The sequence below is a fragment of the Moschus berezovskii genome, chromosome 3 (genome assembly GCF_049115385.1).
Source record: "Moschus berezovskii isolate FMDL1 chromosome 3, NW_MosBer_1.0, whole genome shotgun sequence".
Classification (NCBI taxonomy): Eukaryota; Metazoa; Chordata; class Mammalia; order Artiodactyla; family Moschidae; genus Moschus; species Moschus berezovskii.
Window position 1 is genome coordinate 123,089,313 of NC_142462.1, and position 15,813 is coordinate 123,105,125.

Below are 15,813 nucleotides of genomic sequence, written 5' to 3' on the forward strand. Positions count from 1 at the left end.
TCAGAAGGCAAGACTAACACGCGTTTCTACTTTATTTTGCCAAAGGTGAAAAATGCCACCTTCTCTAGCACAACAACCAGTAAGACGTATCCCCAGAATAACTTGGCTTACTTATATCAGGTCTGTTTCATAATTGTTAACCCTTAACATGGGCTTTTAAAATTTATATTAAAATAAATTCTGCTTTAAATAGACTCACAGACATAGAAAACAAACTTGTGGTTACCAACAGGGAAAGTGGTATGGGGGGAGATAAATCAAGAGTTTGGGATTAACAGATACACACTGCTACATATAAAATATATAAACAATAAAGAGCTACTGTGTAGCATGAGGAATTATAGTCAATATTTTATAATAATATAGAAAAAATTCTGAAAATGTATACATATACAGATAGATATAAGTATACTTTGGTCACCTGATGCAAAGAGACGACTCATTCCAAAAGACTCTGATGCTGGGAAAGATTGAAGGCCAAAGGAGAAGAGGGCTACAGAGGATGAGATGGTTAGATAGCATTACCGACTCTGTAGACATGAATTTGAGCAAACTCCCAGAGATGGTGAAGGACAGGGAAGCCTGGCATGCTGCAGTCCATGGGGTCACAAAGAGTCGGACACAACTTAGGAACTGAACACTTTGCTATATACCTGAAACTAACATAGCATTGTAAGTCAACTAACTTCAAATTTTTTTAATTTACCCCAAAAAAAAAGATTTACCAAAAAAATAGGACAGAACAAATCCATTATCAATAGTTCATCCTTGGTACTCTTTTTTCCTCCTCTGGGCTTCCCTGGTGGCTCCGAAGGTAAAGAATCTGCAATGCAGGAGACCCAGGTTTGATCCCTGGGTCAGGAAGATGCCCTGGAGAAGGGCATGGCAACCCACTCCAGTATTCTTGAATGGAGAATTCCATGGACAGAGGAGCCTGGCATGCTGCAGCCCATGGGGTCACAAAGAATCAGACACAACTGAGAGACTAACACTTCTTCCCTCCTGATGGAGAAGCAGGTGTCTCTCTGGTCCATATAGGGTGTACCAGTTGTTCTAACTGGACTTCCTGCTCTGGTTAGTCCATTCTGCTGGGACTGAATATTTGTGTCCCCAGAATTCATATATGGAAACCTAATCCCCAAGGTGATGGTATTAGGACATGGGGGCTGTGGGAGGTGATTAGATCATGAGGGTGGAGCCCTTGTGAGTGGAGTTAGTGCCCTTGTGAAAGAGAACCCCCCGAGACCTCCTGCACATCTTCAGACGTGTGAGGATGGCCACCTATGAACCAGGAGGCAGAACTCGACAGAAAGATCTGCCAGTGCCTTGATGTTGGACTTGTCTGTCTCCACGACTGTGAGAAATAAATTTCTGTTGCTCACAGGCCACCCCGTCCGTGGGGTTTTAGTTACAGCAGCCTGAACAGCTGAGACTCCTCTAGCCTCTGGCTGTCCTCGGGGGCTGTTGTTCCCACAGCTCTTCCCCAGGTGCCCTCACAGAGCCTCCAGGGCCGCAATTCCAGGGACTTCACACACACACACACACACACACAGCCGTGCAGGGGCCATCACGCATCAGAGTGTGACTTCAGTTGAATTGTCATCAGATCGGCCCCATCTGAGGAGCTGGGGGACAAATGGGACCCTGCCAGGTTCAGATTCCTGTTGTGGATTCCACCCCTATGTGGGACGCTTTTCATCTGAAAGATTCAGAAAATGAGCATTGCTGTAACTACAGAAGCCCCCTTTCACGCTCTCCTTTAGAGCAAAGAGAATGCACCATCTGCCCAGAAAACTTCCACCCCGGCGGTCTCAGCAGCAAGAAGTGAAAGTTCAGTCCTTTCAAGAGTCATCTGGAGCCACCATCTGGGCGTGGGGGTGGCAGGTGAGATCAGAATCTCAGGTAACCAGGTAGCACATGGGTGGCTCTGAAAGGAGGTTGCTTCTAACTCGAGTTTGCCTTGCTCCCAAGCTGTAATTCACACAGACCTCTGGTCCCACGGGAAAAAGGGACCTTGTGGGGAGAGAGGGTGGGGAAGACTTAGAACCAGAGACCCAACAGTCACGGGAGTCTCTGCTGCTGAAGAAGGGGTGAACACGCCCCATGAATCACCAGCTGTATGTGACCAGCACGGAGCCTGAGAAAGAACAAGGGGCAGATGCACCTGCCCACGAGTCAGGGGCCATCCTGAATCCAGGGAGGAAATCAGGAGCTGAGAAAACTGTGAACGGGCCACACTGTGGACAGACTGAACGAGGGGACCAGCGGGGGGGGGGGGGGGAACAGCCCTTTCTTGCTACCCGCTAGACAGCCGGCATCCCTATCTCCATCCGTGAAGACTCCACAGGGACTTCCGTTATGCAGCAGGGCTGAAAGGATGTGCCTGTGTTCGGGCAGAGAATGCGACTTCCCTGGTGGTGCAGTGGATAAGAATCCACCTGCTTATGCAGGGGACATGGGTTCAATCCCTGGTCCAGGAAAATTCCACATGCCGCGGGGCAACTAAATCCATGCCACAGCCACTGAGTCCATGCTCGAAAGCCTGCACTCCGCAAGAAGAGAAGCCGCCACAGTGAGAAGTTTGTGCCCCGCTACTAGAGAGGAGCCCCACCCACTGAATCTAGAGAAAGCCCACAGGAAGCAAAAAAAATCCAGCACAGCCAAAAATGAAATAAATAATTGTTTGAAAAGTCAGGGAGTGGGGAACTTCCCTGGTAGCTCAGTGGCTAAGACTCTGCACTCCCAATTCAGAGAGCACTCCTCATGCAAGAGGCCTGGGTTCAAACCCTGGTCATGCTGATCCCACATGCCACCCAGGGGAGCCAAAATAAATAAATTAATTAAAAAAAAAATGTCAGGGAGTGGATAGGTCATCATGGAGGAGAGTGTCTCCACCCCCATCAAAGAGGTGTCCCCCTAAACCCAAGCTCTGCTTGATCAACATACAGCTCTTATAACTAAGAGTCATCACGGCCCGTGCAGCATGGCGGGTCACAGGAACGTCACGGACAAGTCTCCACAGAGCGGCCAGCCATGAGGCTGGTCTTGGAGAGTGAGAAGGACTTGAGAAGGAGTGAAAGAAGCTGTGTTGGGCACTCTGAAAGGGGAGCTTCATTATGTTCTTCTGCTTCTCCCACCAGTTTCCAAACTGAAACACAAGATCACTGAAGGGCCAGGTCTCATACAACCACTGTTGGGATCCACACGGCGCCCAGCTTGCAGCGGGTTGGGGGTCAGGAAGCTGTGTTGCCCTTAACTCTCTAGTTTTTGGCCACTTTGGGCCTCATTTTCCTCCCCTGAAAATTAAGGGGGGTGCACTCTGTCCTCTTTGACTTGCTGCCAGTCTAGGGGATGCTCAAGAGAAATATTTCACTCGAAAACTATCCTGCTCTTGGTTGAGGTCAAGATAGGGGAGCCCAGGGTGGGAAAAACCACTGCAGACAGTCAAGTTTGCTCTGCTTGGAGTCAGGTCAACAGTGCAGGACCCTCAGCAGCGCAACCCAGGACCGGGATTGGGCTAAGCAGGGTCCGGAGCCAGGGAGACACCACCCGGCCACCCAGTGAGGAGAGAAGTGCTGGTCCCATGGGCATCCGTTCCTTCCCCCTCATCCAGCACTTAGTCCAAGGAGCTGCCCCTCCACCAAGGTCAGTCACAGCTCTTCAGCAATTTATTCATTTCCAAACCATGAATTTGACAGTTACCCAGAATATTCAATGTTGGCAAAAAATTAGCAGGAAGCCACGAAGACTCCAGCTTCAGCAAGCAGCCTCTGACTCAGGGCCGTGTCCGGTGTGAGGTGGATCTCTGATAAGCAGCGGCTCCCGCTGTCCCTTTCAGACCTGATCCTCCACCAAATGCCCAAGCTCTCACAAGCCTGGGCCTCTGCGAAGGGGAAGCAAATTGGCTCGTGCAGGGAATTTCCTGAGACCTGGGCTGAAAGGCTCAGCCCCAAACCAAGCATCAGCCCCAGTGGTCCAAACCAAGCAGATCCCCCAAACCAAGCATCAGCTCCAAACCAAGCCTTACCTCTGTGCCCTTCAGGACGCCTGCATGGAAGGACAGTGGCGGGAGCGCATGGATGGAGCTGAGCGGTCCACAGACCTGCCCCTCTGGCTCCTGCCTCCCTCTCTGCTATTTACTTCGCATTTTCCTCACCTCCTCTCTAACCGCCGGCTCTGCCCCTGTTGTGAGCTCAGTCATGTCCGACTCTCTGCGACCCCATGGACTGTGGCCCATCAGGCTCCTCTATCCATGAGATTTTCCCAGCAAGAATACTGAAGTGGGTGGCCATTTCCTCTTCCAGGGGATCTTCCCGACCCAGAGATTGAACCCATGTCTCTCGCATCTCCTGCACTGGCAGACAGTTTCTTTTCCACTTAGACACCTGGGAAGCTCAGATCTCTGCCCCTAGCCATCACTAATTATTATTGCAGGAAAACTGCTTGCCAATCCAAAAAAAAAGGATGGAAGAAAGGGAGGGAGGGGAATTCCCTGGTGGTACAGTGGTTAGGACTCTGCACTTTCACTGCCCAGGGCCTGATTTCCATCCCTGGTTGGGGAAGTGAGATTTCGCAAGACGGGCAGTGCAGACCAAAAAAAGAAAGGAGGAAGGGAACAAGAAAGCCAAGGGCCCCCTCTCCCTACTAGGGCCATGGGCAGCTCACTCCAAATCCATCAGATACACGTCTGGATCACGTCCCATAGCCTGCAAGAAGGAGAAAGGTGGATCCCCGGACAAGGTCAGCTAAGACCCAACCAGAGACTCTTGAATGGATCTGCTGAAGGCAGTGAGGGGAAGCCTTGGGGCAGCCAGGGAAGTGGGGGAAAGAAGAGGCAGAGAAGGGTCTTCAGGAAGCAGAAACTGACCAGGAGGGTCTTGGAAGGACTTGGAAAGAGGTCAGCCAGTGAGAAAGGCACCAACATGGAAACAGACAAGAATCCAGGACTAGGACGTCTAAGGTCATCTTCAGGTCGTTTTCTGGCCTGAATGATACCCCAGCACTCACAATGACCCCCACGATCTTCACTAATCATCCACCACAGGCAACACCTCGGGTTAGTGGTGCTTCGGGGGACGGGGTCCATCTGGAGTCAGGGTGGTCTGGAAGAGAGGTGGCAGGAACTATCCCTCGCTTAGGGGACAGGTGTCTGCAGAGACACAGGTCACAGGGGCGTAAGCCCAGAACAGAAGCCTCACCCCTGCAGCATCCACAGAGACCTGGGGAGGCACTGGGCACACCTTCCTCCTCCCAGGTTGGGGTTCCAGCCATTTCTCAGCTTCTGACCGGAAGGGCCCCCCTGGGGCTGGTGGACAGAGGGCAGCTGGGTCAAGGCACTCATCGCTGTTTAACCTCATTCCCCCATGCTCCTCCCACCGGCCCCAAGAACAACGCTTCTTTATGGCCACTCAGAGTAGCAGGTAAAACCAAACCTCCCTGCGGAACAGTCACAGGTCCAGGGGCCTAAGGCAGACTGACATGAAATAAAGCCCTCTAGGCTCACTTTCCCATCTGTTAACAGTCTCCTTTCACCTAGGCCTCTTAAATTAAAAGACACTTGCTCCTTGGAAGAAAAACTATGACCAATCTAGACAGCATATAAAAAAGCAGAGACATTACTTTGCCGACAAAGGTCCATCTAGTTAAAGCTATGGGTTTTCCAATAATCATGTATAGATGTGAGAGTTGGACTACAAAGAAAGCTGAGCGCCAAAGAATTGATGCTCTTGAACTGTGGTGCTGGAGAAGACTCTTGAGAGTCCCTTGGACTGCAAGGAGAGCCAACCAGTCCATTCTAAAGTAAATCAGTCCTGAATATTCATTGGAAGGACTGATGCTGAAGCTGAAGCTCCAATACTTTGGCCACCTGATGGGAAGAACTGACTCATTGGAAAAGACCCTGATGCTGGGAAAGATTGAAGGCAGGAAGAGAAGGGGACGACAGACAATGAGATGGTTGGATGGCATCACCGACTTGATGGACATGAGTTTGAGCAAGCTCCAGGAGTTGGTGACGATCAAGGAAGCCTGGCGTGCTGCAGTCCGTGGGGTTGCAAAAAGTCAGACACGACTGAATGACTGAACTGAACTGACTGAAATGAGGCCTCTTAAGAGGCTTCCCAAGTGGCACTAGTGGTAAAGAACCCTCTGCCAATACAGAAGACATAAGAGACGCAGGTTCGATTCCTGGGTCAGGACGATCCCCTACAGGAGGAAAAGGGAACCCACTCTAGGATTCTTGCCTGGGGAATCCCATGGACAGAGGAGCCTGGCAGGCTACAGTCCATACAGTCACAGTCAGATATGACTAAAACACAACACACACAGGCCTCTTAAGACCATGAGATGAAACTCATTTGACCTTCCTAGTGACTTCCTCAGCAATCAGTGCAAAGAAATAGAAGAAAACAACAGAATAGGAAAAACAAGAGATCTTTTCAAGAAAATTAGAGATATCAAGGGAACATTTCATGCAAAGATGGGCTCGATAAAGGACAGAAATGGTATGGACCTAACAGAAGCAGAAGATATTAAGAAGAGGTGGCAAGAATACACAGAAGAACTATACAAAAAAGAGCTTCATGATGAAGATAATCATGATGGCGTGATCACTTACCTAGAGCCAGACATCCTGGAATGTGAAGTCAAGTGGGCATTAGAAAGCATCACTACGAAAAAAGCTAGTGGAGGTGATGGAATTCCAGTTGAGCTATTTCAAATCCTGAAAGATGATGCTGTGAATCAATATGCCAGCAAATTTGGAAAACTCAGCAGTGGCCACAGGACTGGAAAAGGTCAGTCTTCATTTCAATCCCAAAGAAAGGCAATGCAAAAGAATGCTCAAACTACCACACAATTGCACTCATCTCACACGCCAGTAAAGTCATGCTCAAAATTCTCCAAGCCAGGCTTCAGCAATATGTGAACCATGAACTTCCAGATGTTCAAGCAGGTTTTAGAAAAGGCAGAGGCACCAGAGATCAAATTGCCAACATCCACTGGATCATGGAGAAAGCAAGAGAGTTCCAGAAAAACATCTATTTCTGCTTCATTGATTATGCCAAAGCCTTTGACTGTGTGGATCACAATAAACTGCGGGACATTCTGAAAGAGATGGGAATACCAGACCACCTGACCTGCCTCTTGAGAAACCTGTATGCAGGTCAGGAAGCAACAGTTAGAACTGGACATGGAACAACAGACTGGTTCCAAATAGGAAAAGGAGTACGTCAAGGCTGTATATTGTCACCCTCCTTATTTAACTTATATGCAGAGTACATCATGAGGAATGCTGGGCTGGAAGAAGCACGAGCTGGAATCAAGATTGCTGGGAGAAATATCAATAACCTCAGATATGCAGATGACACCACCCTTATGGCAGAAAGTGAAGAGGAACTCAAAAGCCTCTTGATGAAAGTGAAAGAGGAGAGTGAAAAGGTTGGCTTGAAGCTCAACATTCAGAAAACAAAGATCATGGCATCTGGTCCCATCACTTCATGGGAAACAGATGGAAAAACAGTGGAAACAGTGTCAGACTTTATTTTTTTGGGCTCCAAAATCACTGCAGATGCTGATTGCAGCCAGGAAATTAGGAAAGTTATTACCAACCTAGATAGCATATTAAAAAGCAGAGACATTACTTTGCCAACAAAGGTCCGTCTAGTCAAGGCTATGGTTTTTCCCGTGGTCATGTATGGATGTGAGAGTTGGACTGTGAAGAAGGCTGATTGCCAAAGAATTGATGCTTTTGAACTGTGGTGCTGGAGAAGACTCTTAAGAGTCCCTTGGACTGTAAGGAGATCCAACCAGTCCATTCTAAAGGAGATCAGTCCTGGATGTTCATTGGAAGGACTGATGCTAAAGCTGAAACTCCAATACTTTGGCCACCTCATGCGTCGAGTTGACTCACTGGAAAAGAGTCTGATGCTGGGAAGAATTGGGGGTGGGAGGAGACAGGGACAATAGAGAATGAGATGGCTGGATGGCATCACCGACTCAATGGACATGAGTTTGAGTGAACTCCGGGAGTTGGTGATGGACAGGGAGGCCTGGCGTGCTGTGATTCATGGGGTCACAAAGAGTCAGACACAACTGAGCGACTGAACTGAACTGAACTGAGTGTCCCTGGCCATCACATTCTCTCTGATTTCCCAGTTGCCATCACCTGGCAATGCAAAAAGAGGAAGCCAAGCCATTACATGTGGCTGCCCTGTTGCGGGAGCCCTCTCTGAGCTGTTTCCCTAATGACTGATTTTCTTGACAGTTAGCATCTCAGCTTTTTGCAGCCAGACCTTATGCTCTTGCTAATTTTAAAATAATGGTGGGACAGTTAAGCTAAATTCTTCTGTTTGGGTTTCTTGTCGGATTCCAGCTCACTTGTAAAGTGTGATTATAAAATAATGAACCTAATTAGTTAATAAATGCCTTGGAACTCATTTGTGTTTTTTTTTTGAAAGACAAAAGTTAGCTAAAAAAAAAAAAAAAGCCTTAACTTACGCTTTTAGGAAATAAAGTATCAAGAATCACTTTATTTTAAATTCTACCGCAATAAGATGACCAAATTGAGTCTTTATAGGGCTTGATATCATACACCCATGCAGCTTAAAGAAACCTGTTACTATTCAATCTTTTAGTGAATCCTCATTGATTTTTACACCAACCACTTTTAATGATATACAGTTATCTGAAAACTGCTGCCAAATAGTCACTTTGAAAGGCTTTTTGCTTCAAATTTGTTTCCATGTTTTTGAGAACTTAAGATAGACTAGACTCACTGCTTGTGTGCTTTCCATGACCCTTGTCCTGGGGGGAGCACTCCTACTCAGAACCTGTGTGAGCAATGGAGGTCACCCTGAGCAGCCAGGACGAGTGCCCTTCAGTTCCCACTGGACTGGCCACCACCTGGGGGATTGTGGGTACCGCAGACCTGAAGTTGGAATGGAAGAGCCCAAGGGGGACTTACCCTCAGCCTTGACCATCAAAGGACAAATGAGCAGTCACAGAGGGCGGCGGGCAGGAGCCCTCCACACAGAAGCCAGTTGGGAAGAGGAGACGGAGCAAGACACACTGGCAAAGTGCCTGCCATCTCCCTGGCCCCACGACAGAGGCCTCTAAGGAGACGTACAGACCGCCAGTACTCCACCAGTGAGACGACAGACAGGAGAATGACGGGAGGTTTAAATCCACCGAGACACCTAGAGAGGGCCTCCTGGAAGAGGTGACGTCTCAGCTAGAACTTGAAGTGGAAGGGTTTCTCTCCAGGCTGGGAAGGATAGAGTTTATTTCCAAGGAGAGGGAAAGATGGAAAGACGCAGGGAAAACTCAAGCACAGTGAACAGGACGGAATCTCACATGGCTGGAGCATCGGGCATGTGGCAGCAGCAGGCAGAAGGGCAAGTGAGTCTGGAAAGGAAGACGAGAACCCTCTGTGCCAAGCTGACGAGGAGGGCTGTGTCCTGCAGGTAAAGAGAAGAAGCCATCTGTCCCTTCAGGACCTGGGCATGCTCCAGTCCATCTGCTCCTGCGATGTGGGCAGGTGCGCGGCAGGAAGGGCCTCCTCGCCTGCCCTGTGGCAGAACAGAGCCTGGAAAAGTCAGGGGCTGTGCTTGGAGCTACGCCCAGACGGGACCCGGCATTTGAGAGGGTGATGAGCTTGCTGTGATAAGAAGCAGAGGCGGGGCCTCCCAAAGCCCAGGTGAGCGGTGGCCATCATGGGATACCCAGCTGTGCCCCCAAGATGCCCATCAGGAGGGATTCCAGCCCTCCAGAGCACCAGACTATTCCCTAATGGTAACTAAGACCAAGGACAAGCCCCGTCGGACAAGCCAAGCCAGCAGAGTAGGGCAGAAGATGTAAACCACGGGGGCCTTTTGGGATCATCCCTGGGGTATGAGACCCCATGTCTGCTTATGAGGCAAGGAGGCTCAGGGGGTGCCAGTTACCCTAGAGTCCCTTCCTCAGCCCTGGCTGCCCAGGAAGTCACAGGCCCCCAAAGTCAAGCACATGCGCCCTTTGCAGGTTAAGGATTTTACTGCCAAAGTGTGAAAGTGAAAGTCATTCAGTCGTGTCCGACTCTTTGCGACCTCATGGACTATACAGTCCCTGGAATTCTCCAGGCCAGAATACTGGAGTGGGTAGCCTTTCCCTTCTCCAGGGGATTGTCCCAACCGAGGGATCGAACCCAGGTCTCCCTCATTGCAGGCGGATTCTTTAACGGCTGAGCCACATTACTCCCTAAAAATCCAGAAATGCTCATGAAGTGAATATAGAGTGCTTGCTCTGGGGGAGCCACTGTGTTGGGGGACACAGAGGTGACGAGCCCCCGGACTCGGCAGTCTAGGGTACAGAGGGCAGGCTGGGAAAGGCAAAAAGGGCTCCCAGCCCCAGCAGGGGGCGCACCCCCGTGTGTCCAAGGGTCACCGGAGGACCTGCAGGAAGTCACTAAACAAAGGGCCGGGAGGCAAAAGGGGCAGAAGGCACAAAAAAGATTCTAGAAATCTCAGACATGGGCAAAGTTCTGCCGGCGTTCACGCTCCAGCTCCTCCCTCGGGAGCCACGGACCCAGCAGCTTCCGCCAGCCTCTGGGCCTCGGATTTCAGGCAGGCCGTGAGAATAAGGCTCACCACATAGGATGGGCCCCTGTAAGATGCATGATTCTCGTTTGAGACTGAAATGTGAGCGCTAAGGCTGCTGGGGCGGGGCAGGGGCGGAGTCCCGGTAAGAACAGGGCGGGGCGAGTGTCCACCTGGATCCGGCGCAGCGAGTCACGAGGCCGGGACACACCCGGAGTGCCTCTCTAGGCTCCTGGATCTTTAGGAGCAGAGGTGGAGGTCGGGGGAGGCAGCCCAGGCCTGGCCACAGTCAACCCTCCAGGTCCCGCCCCACCCCTCTGGTCCTCTTGGTTTGGGAGAACACTGAGCTCTGGACAACAGCCCCCAGCAGTGGGTGGCCGGCCCAGCAGGAGAGGAGGGGACTGCTCCCCGCCACCCTCCGCCACCAGAGTCCTGTGTCCCTGGGAGCCCAGGTGACAGGGGAGGCCAGGGAGCAGGTCTGGAGCAGAGGGCAGTTGCCACAGAGCTGGGCAGCACAAGCCTGAGGACAGGCATGGAGGAGAAGGTGGTGACCTGCAGGCCCAGGGTGAGGGCCCAGAGCCTTGGGCAGAGGCCCACTTCAGCTCTGCCAGCCACTGGAGGACTTCCCCAGCCCTGCCTGCACAGCCCAAGGGTCTCCGTCCAGCCCAAGGGTCTCTGCACAGCCCAAGGGTCTCTGTCCAGCCCAAGGGTCTCCATCCAGCCCAAGGGTCTCTGCACAGCCCAAGGGTCTCTGTCCCAGGCTGAAAAGCAGTATTTGCATTCCTTCCTTCCCTCCTGCCTTTCTTTCTTCATTCAGGAAGCACTGAGCATACCCCAGTGCCCAGCACTGTTGGGGCCCTGCAAAGTCAAACAAGCCTCACTGCCCCTCCTTCAACAGAGCTGGTATTCATAGCTCATTGCCTCGGGCCAGCAGGGGACGTGATTCACTCCCTCGGCTGTGGGACCTGCCCCTGGGGGCAGAGGGGTGCACACTGGTTCCCGGACCTCTCTCTTTCCTGTCTTCCTGAGCCCCCGTAATGGGATGCCCCTCAGGCTCACAGGCTACTGGCTTCTGACAGTCCTTCCTCTCCTGTCCAAAGCATTTTCACTGATGATTTCTATTAAAAAAAAAAAGATGAAGTTGGATCTTAAAGGAGTGGGTAATGCACGGTGGCGGAAAACAGCCTGCCATACCCCCAACCAGCCCCCAGAATTGCCCCCACACGACCTAACACACCTGAGAACCCGGCCAGGGACACAGCAGGACCCCGATAAGGTGCAACCAGCCTAAGGTGGGGGTTAGGGTTAGGGTTCAGATGGTAAAGCGTCTGCCTATAATGTGGGAGATCTGGGTTCGATCCCTGGGTCAGGAAGATCCCCTGGAGAAGGAAATGGCAACCCACTCCAGTACTCTTTCCTGGAAAATGCCATGGACGGAGGAGCCTGGTGGGCTACAGACCATGGTATCGCAAAGAATCGGAAATGACTGAGCGACTTCACTCACTTTAGGGTTAGGGTTAGGGTTCTTGGGCAGGGCCTGGTCAAGGCTACCCCTCTGCTGCCCCACTGCTGTAGGAAGCCTTCAGCCTTGGCCCTACCCAAGAACTTAATGCAGCCCAGCAGAGAGTTCCCAGAACACAGGCATAGCTTGGGTTTATGCATTACTGGGCTGGGTGGAACCTGGCCTCCTGACTGTCACGGGGAGAGTGCTACCCCCTGGCCAGGGGTGGGGAGGACAGAGCAGGCTGAGAATGGACGGTCTCTGTGCTGGGCTCCACGCTGAGCTGCGATGCCCATTCACAGCACCCCCGCCGGCCTCTCCAAGGCCCAGATCTGAGCCCATACCATGCAACTGGCCAGTGTTGGCCACAGTACTGCGTATGAGGGTCACTGCCACCCTCCTGTGCAACCTGGAGCTTCACAATGCCATCTGCCTGCAGCATGACCCCCGCCCAGTCACTGACCACCCCGAGATGACTGTCCTCACGTGGACTAGTGATATCTCCCTCTACAGGCTGTTAGGGGTTCAATGAAGCAGCTGGACAGATGGAGCTGTCGGGAGATGGAGCCACCGTGGCTGTCGTCCCCTGCCCAGCCTCTCAAATCTCAGTGGCGGCTCCTGGCAGGGACCTGGGCTGGTGTCTCAGCCACAGTGGGAGCTCCTTCACCCGGATGGAGTGGACTGAGCCCTGGGCATCCATGTTCTTTCACTGAGGGCAAGCGCTTAGAGATTCTCCTCTGCTGGCCCCGTCCCCACCCAGAGCATAGACGTGTGCGCTTGTGCACATACACACACATTCATCCCTGGAAGCACATAGATCAGGACTCCAGGCCAGGCAGTACCCTCCCTGGCCACAGGCAGCTGACCAGGGGGCTGGCATGTGCCAAACAGAAATAACCACCATCAAACCTGACACAAAGCCCAGAGAGCACACGTGACGTTCTCTCCTCTGCTCCCCATGCCCAGCAGCACGCAGCGCTGATGCACTGGGCTGGCCCCAGCCTCTGTCCCAGGCCCCCCCGGGCTCCCCCAGCCTTTGCCCCCCGTCCTTGGACAGAGTGCTGTGAATCAGGCTGAGCTCCCAGAAGAAGGTGCTCTAAGGACAGGGGAGATGGAAGAAGGATGGAGGCAGGGACTTGGCCCAGCGCTCTGGCCCCTGCAGGCCAAGCAGAGTGAGTTTTGTCTGCACCTTTCCTTCTCGCCGTCAGCCTCCCAGCGGCCTCTGACCGTGTCTGTGTCCTGCCCTGGGCTGAGATCCTGATGGCACCCGCTTGTGCCCGGAACCCGTGATCGAGGACATCGCCCCGGCTGGAACCCCCACCCCGCACCCACGCACATCAATCCACCAGGGACGCCTGCATGTGAGCCGTGAACAGATGCGTGCTCGTGATCATGTGTAGACCCCTGAACACGTGTGCCAGATCCTGTCACACAAAGCTACCTTTTCTGCCTGCCACCCCCTGTGTGTCACCCCTCCCCACACCCCGCAGGTCTAATCCTCCCCACCTCTCTGCCCATGCCCATCTTCCAGATCCCAAACCCCAGGGCACACTGAACTCACAGGGGCCCCTCGCTGGTCACACCCTCTGGGAGGGGAGCCTGGGCCCTGATGCAGGACTACTGGGAACGTCTCTCCTAACCCTTCTGGCCAAAGGGCACCCTCCAGGTGGCTCAGAGACCAGGGTCTTCTTCCAATAGCCTCCTGACCCCAGGCCTGAGAAATAATGCATTTTCTTCAAAGCAAGACTAACCAACCCAGCTCGAAGGGTCGGGAGTTGTAGGATTAAGTGGCCCTGGAGGCCTTGGGCAGCAATGATGCCCATCAGCTCCTCCTGCTGGCTGCAGCTTCCCTGACTTGGTCAGTGAATGGCAGCTCCTCTGAGAGGCTGCGTGTTCCCACAAGACCAGCAGCACGTGCGTGCACGCACACACGAGCACAGGTGCACACAGCCTCCACCCTTCACTGACTCCGGACATCTGACTTCTTCCTCCAGGGGTGGGAATGAGCCACTCTGGAACTTCCAGCTCCTCTGGTCAAGGATCACAGGTGACCAAGGGATGCAGGTGGTCAAGGTGAGGCCCGTCTGCAGGCAGACATCAATGGGGCTCTGATAGGGGCTGAGAAAACCAGCGTGCCTGGAGTCGGTTCACTGTGGGGGCCCCATCATACAGGATCCATGTGAGGCTGAGTTAAAGGTCAGGATAAGGGCTTCCCCCAGGTGGTGCTCGTGGTAAAGAACCCACCTGCCACTGCAGGAGACATGAGAGACTCGGGTTTGATCCCTGGGTCGGGAAGATCCCCTGGAGGAGAAAATGGCAACCCCCTCCAGTGCTCTTGCCTGGAGAATTTCATGGACAGAGGAGCCTGGCAGGCTACAACCCATGGGATCGCAAAGAGTCAGACACGACTGAAGGGACTTAGCATGCATGCGAGGCCAAGTTGGGGATATGGCCAAATATAACAGCGTGGGCTGGGCTCAAGAGCTGTGTCGGGGAGAAGAGCATGGTGGTGTCAGTCGTCACCGTGGGGTCAGCTTCAGGGGCCAGGGTGCCACTCCGCTAGCCACCAAGACTCTGAAGTGTGGGACCCCAGGCCCAGCATCTCATTAAGACAACCTCTATATTCATCACAGTCCAGGTGACTCTTTGCCATCCTGAATCCAGGACTGCAGGGAAGCAGGGCCCTCTGGAGGCAAGAGGCCCTGGAGGTAATGTGCGTCAGCCCCCAAGGAAGCACCCCCACTGCACCCACCCCACACCCAGACGTCAGAGCTGCCCCTGCAGGCCTAGTACACACAGACAGACTGACCCGGATTCCCTCGGACAGTCCAGTGCCCACAATGCTACGGCCATGCACACAGGATACAGCAGGTAGCTATTACACCTCCCAGCACCACTGGAGTCTCCTCAGGATAATTATTTATTATTCATAGTCATCAGCATCTTCATTAATTATTCATATGATCCTTAATTATTATCCTTAACAATAAGAGCAGTAAATAGCAGAAAAGTCCTTGAGGTGCCTAAGGCCCAGGGCCGGGTGCCTCCGGGCAGTTAGACCAGCTACTGCCCCAGGGCAGTGAGGGGACCACAGACCCCCATCCACTGCCCGGCCCTGTCGCTGCCCCTGCCCCCTCCACTGGGGCCCCTGGGCACCGCAGGAGGAGGTAGGCCCCCAAGGGCTGGGGGAGGGGCCATGCCTTCCTATTCCTCTCCCATCCGCGGCCAGGGCCTCCCCGGCAGGGCCTCCACGGGGAGGGGCCCAGGCAGCACGCTGAACCCTGGGTGAGCCATGTGTCCACACTGGGCAGCCCCACTAACTTCCTGGGTCTGAGCCGTGTCTGTGCAGGGGCTGGGAGGTGAGGGCCCCCAGCTGGCCCGGCAGGGAGAGGCGTCGAGCGGGTCCGTCTTGGGGCAGCTCCTCGCACGCCATGAACTGGGAAACCTGTGGAGAAAACAAAGAGTGTAGGGGGCCCGGAGTCGAGAAGTGGGAGAGGGTCAGAGGAGAGAGAGGGTCCAGGAACTCTGGGGCCAAACAGGAGGGGTTTGGAGGAGACAGGAGAAGGGCTGAGGGAGACAGAACAGGACTCCAACTGCCAAGGGAGGGGGGCAAGACTGGACATGGAGAAATATGCCCTGGATAGACAAGAGCCAGGCCAGGCAGCTGGGGGCCCCGGGGCAGCATCTGTCTGATCCTGCGGGGAGCCCCAGGCCTCAGCTACTTCCCTCCCCAGGGAACCT

The 15,813-nt window shown here is 53.2% G+C and overlaps 1 protein-coding gene across 3 annotated transcripts in view; it reads right to left on the reverse strand.

Annotated features, from left to right (window-relative positions):
• Positions 1-14,980: 14,980 nt before the first annotated feature.
• Positions 14,981-15,813, reverse strand: part of KCNH2 (potassium voltage-gated channel subfamily H member 2) — a 35,809-nt gene continuing 34,976 nt past the window's right edge. For all 3 annotated transcript variants that reach the window (XM_088834754.1, XM_055421539.2, XM_088834755.1), the window contains one exon: positions 14,981-15,517. In XM_088834754.1, the coding sequence (XP_088690880.1) occupies positions 15,389-15,517 (129 nt within the window). In that variant the 3' untranslated portion in view covers positions 14,981-15,388. The remainder of the gene's footprint in view (positions 15,518-15,813) is intronic.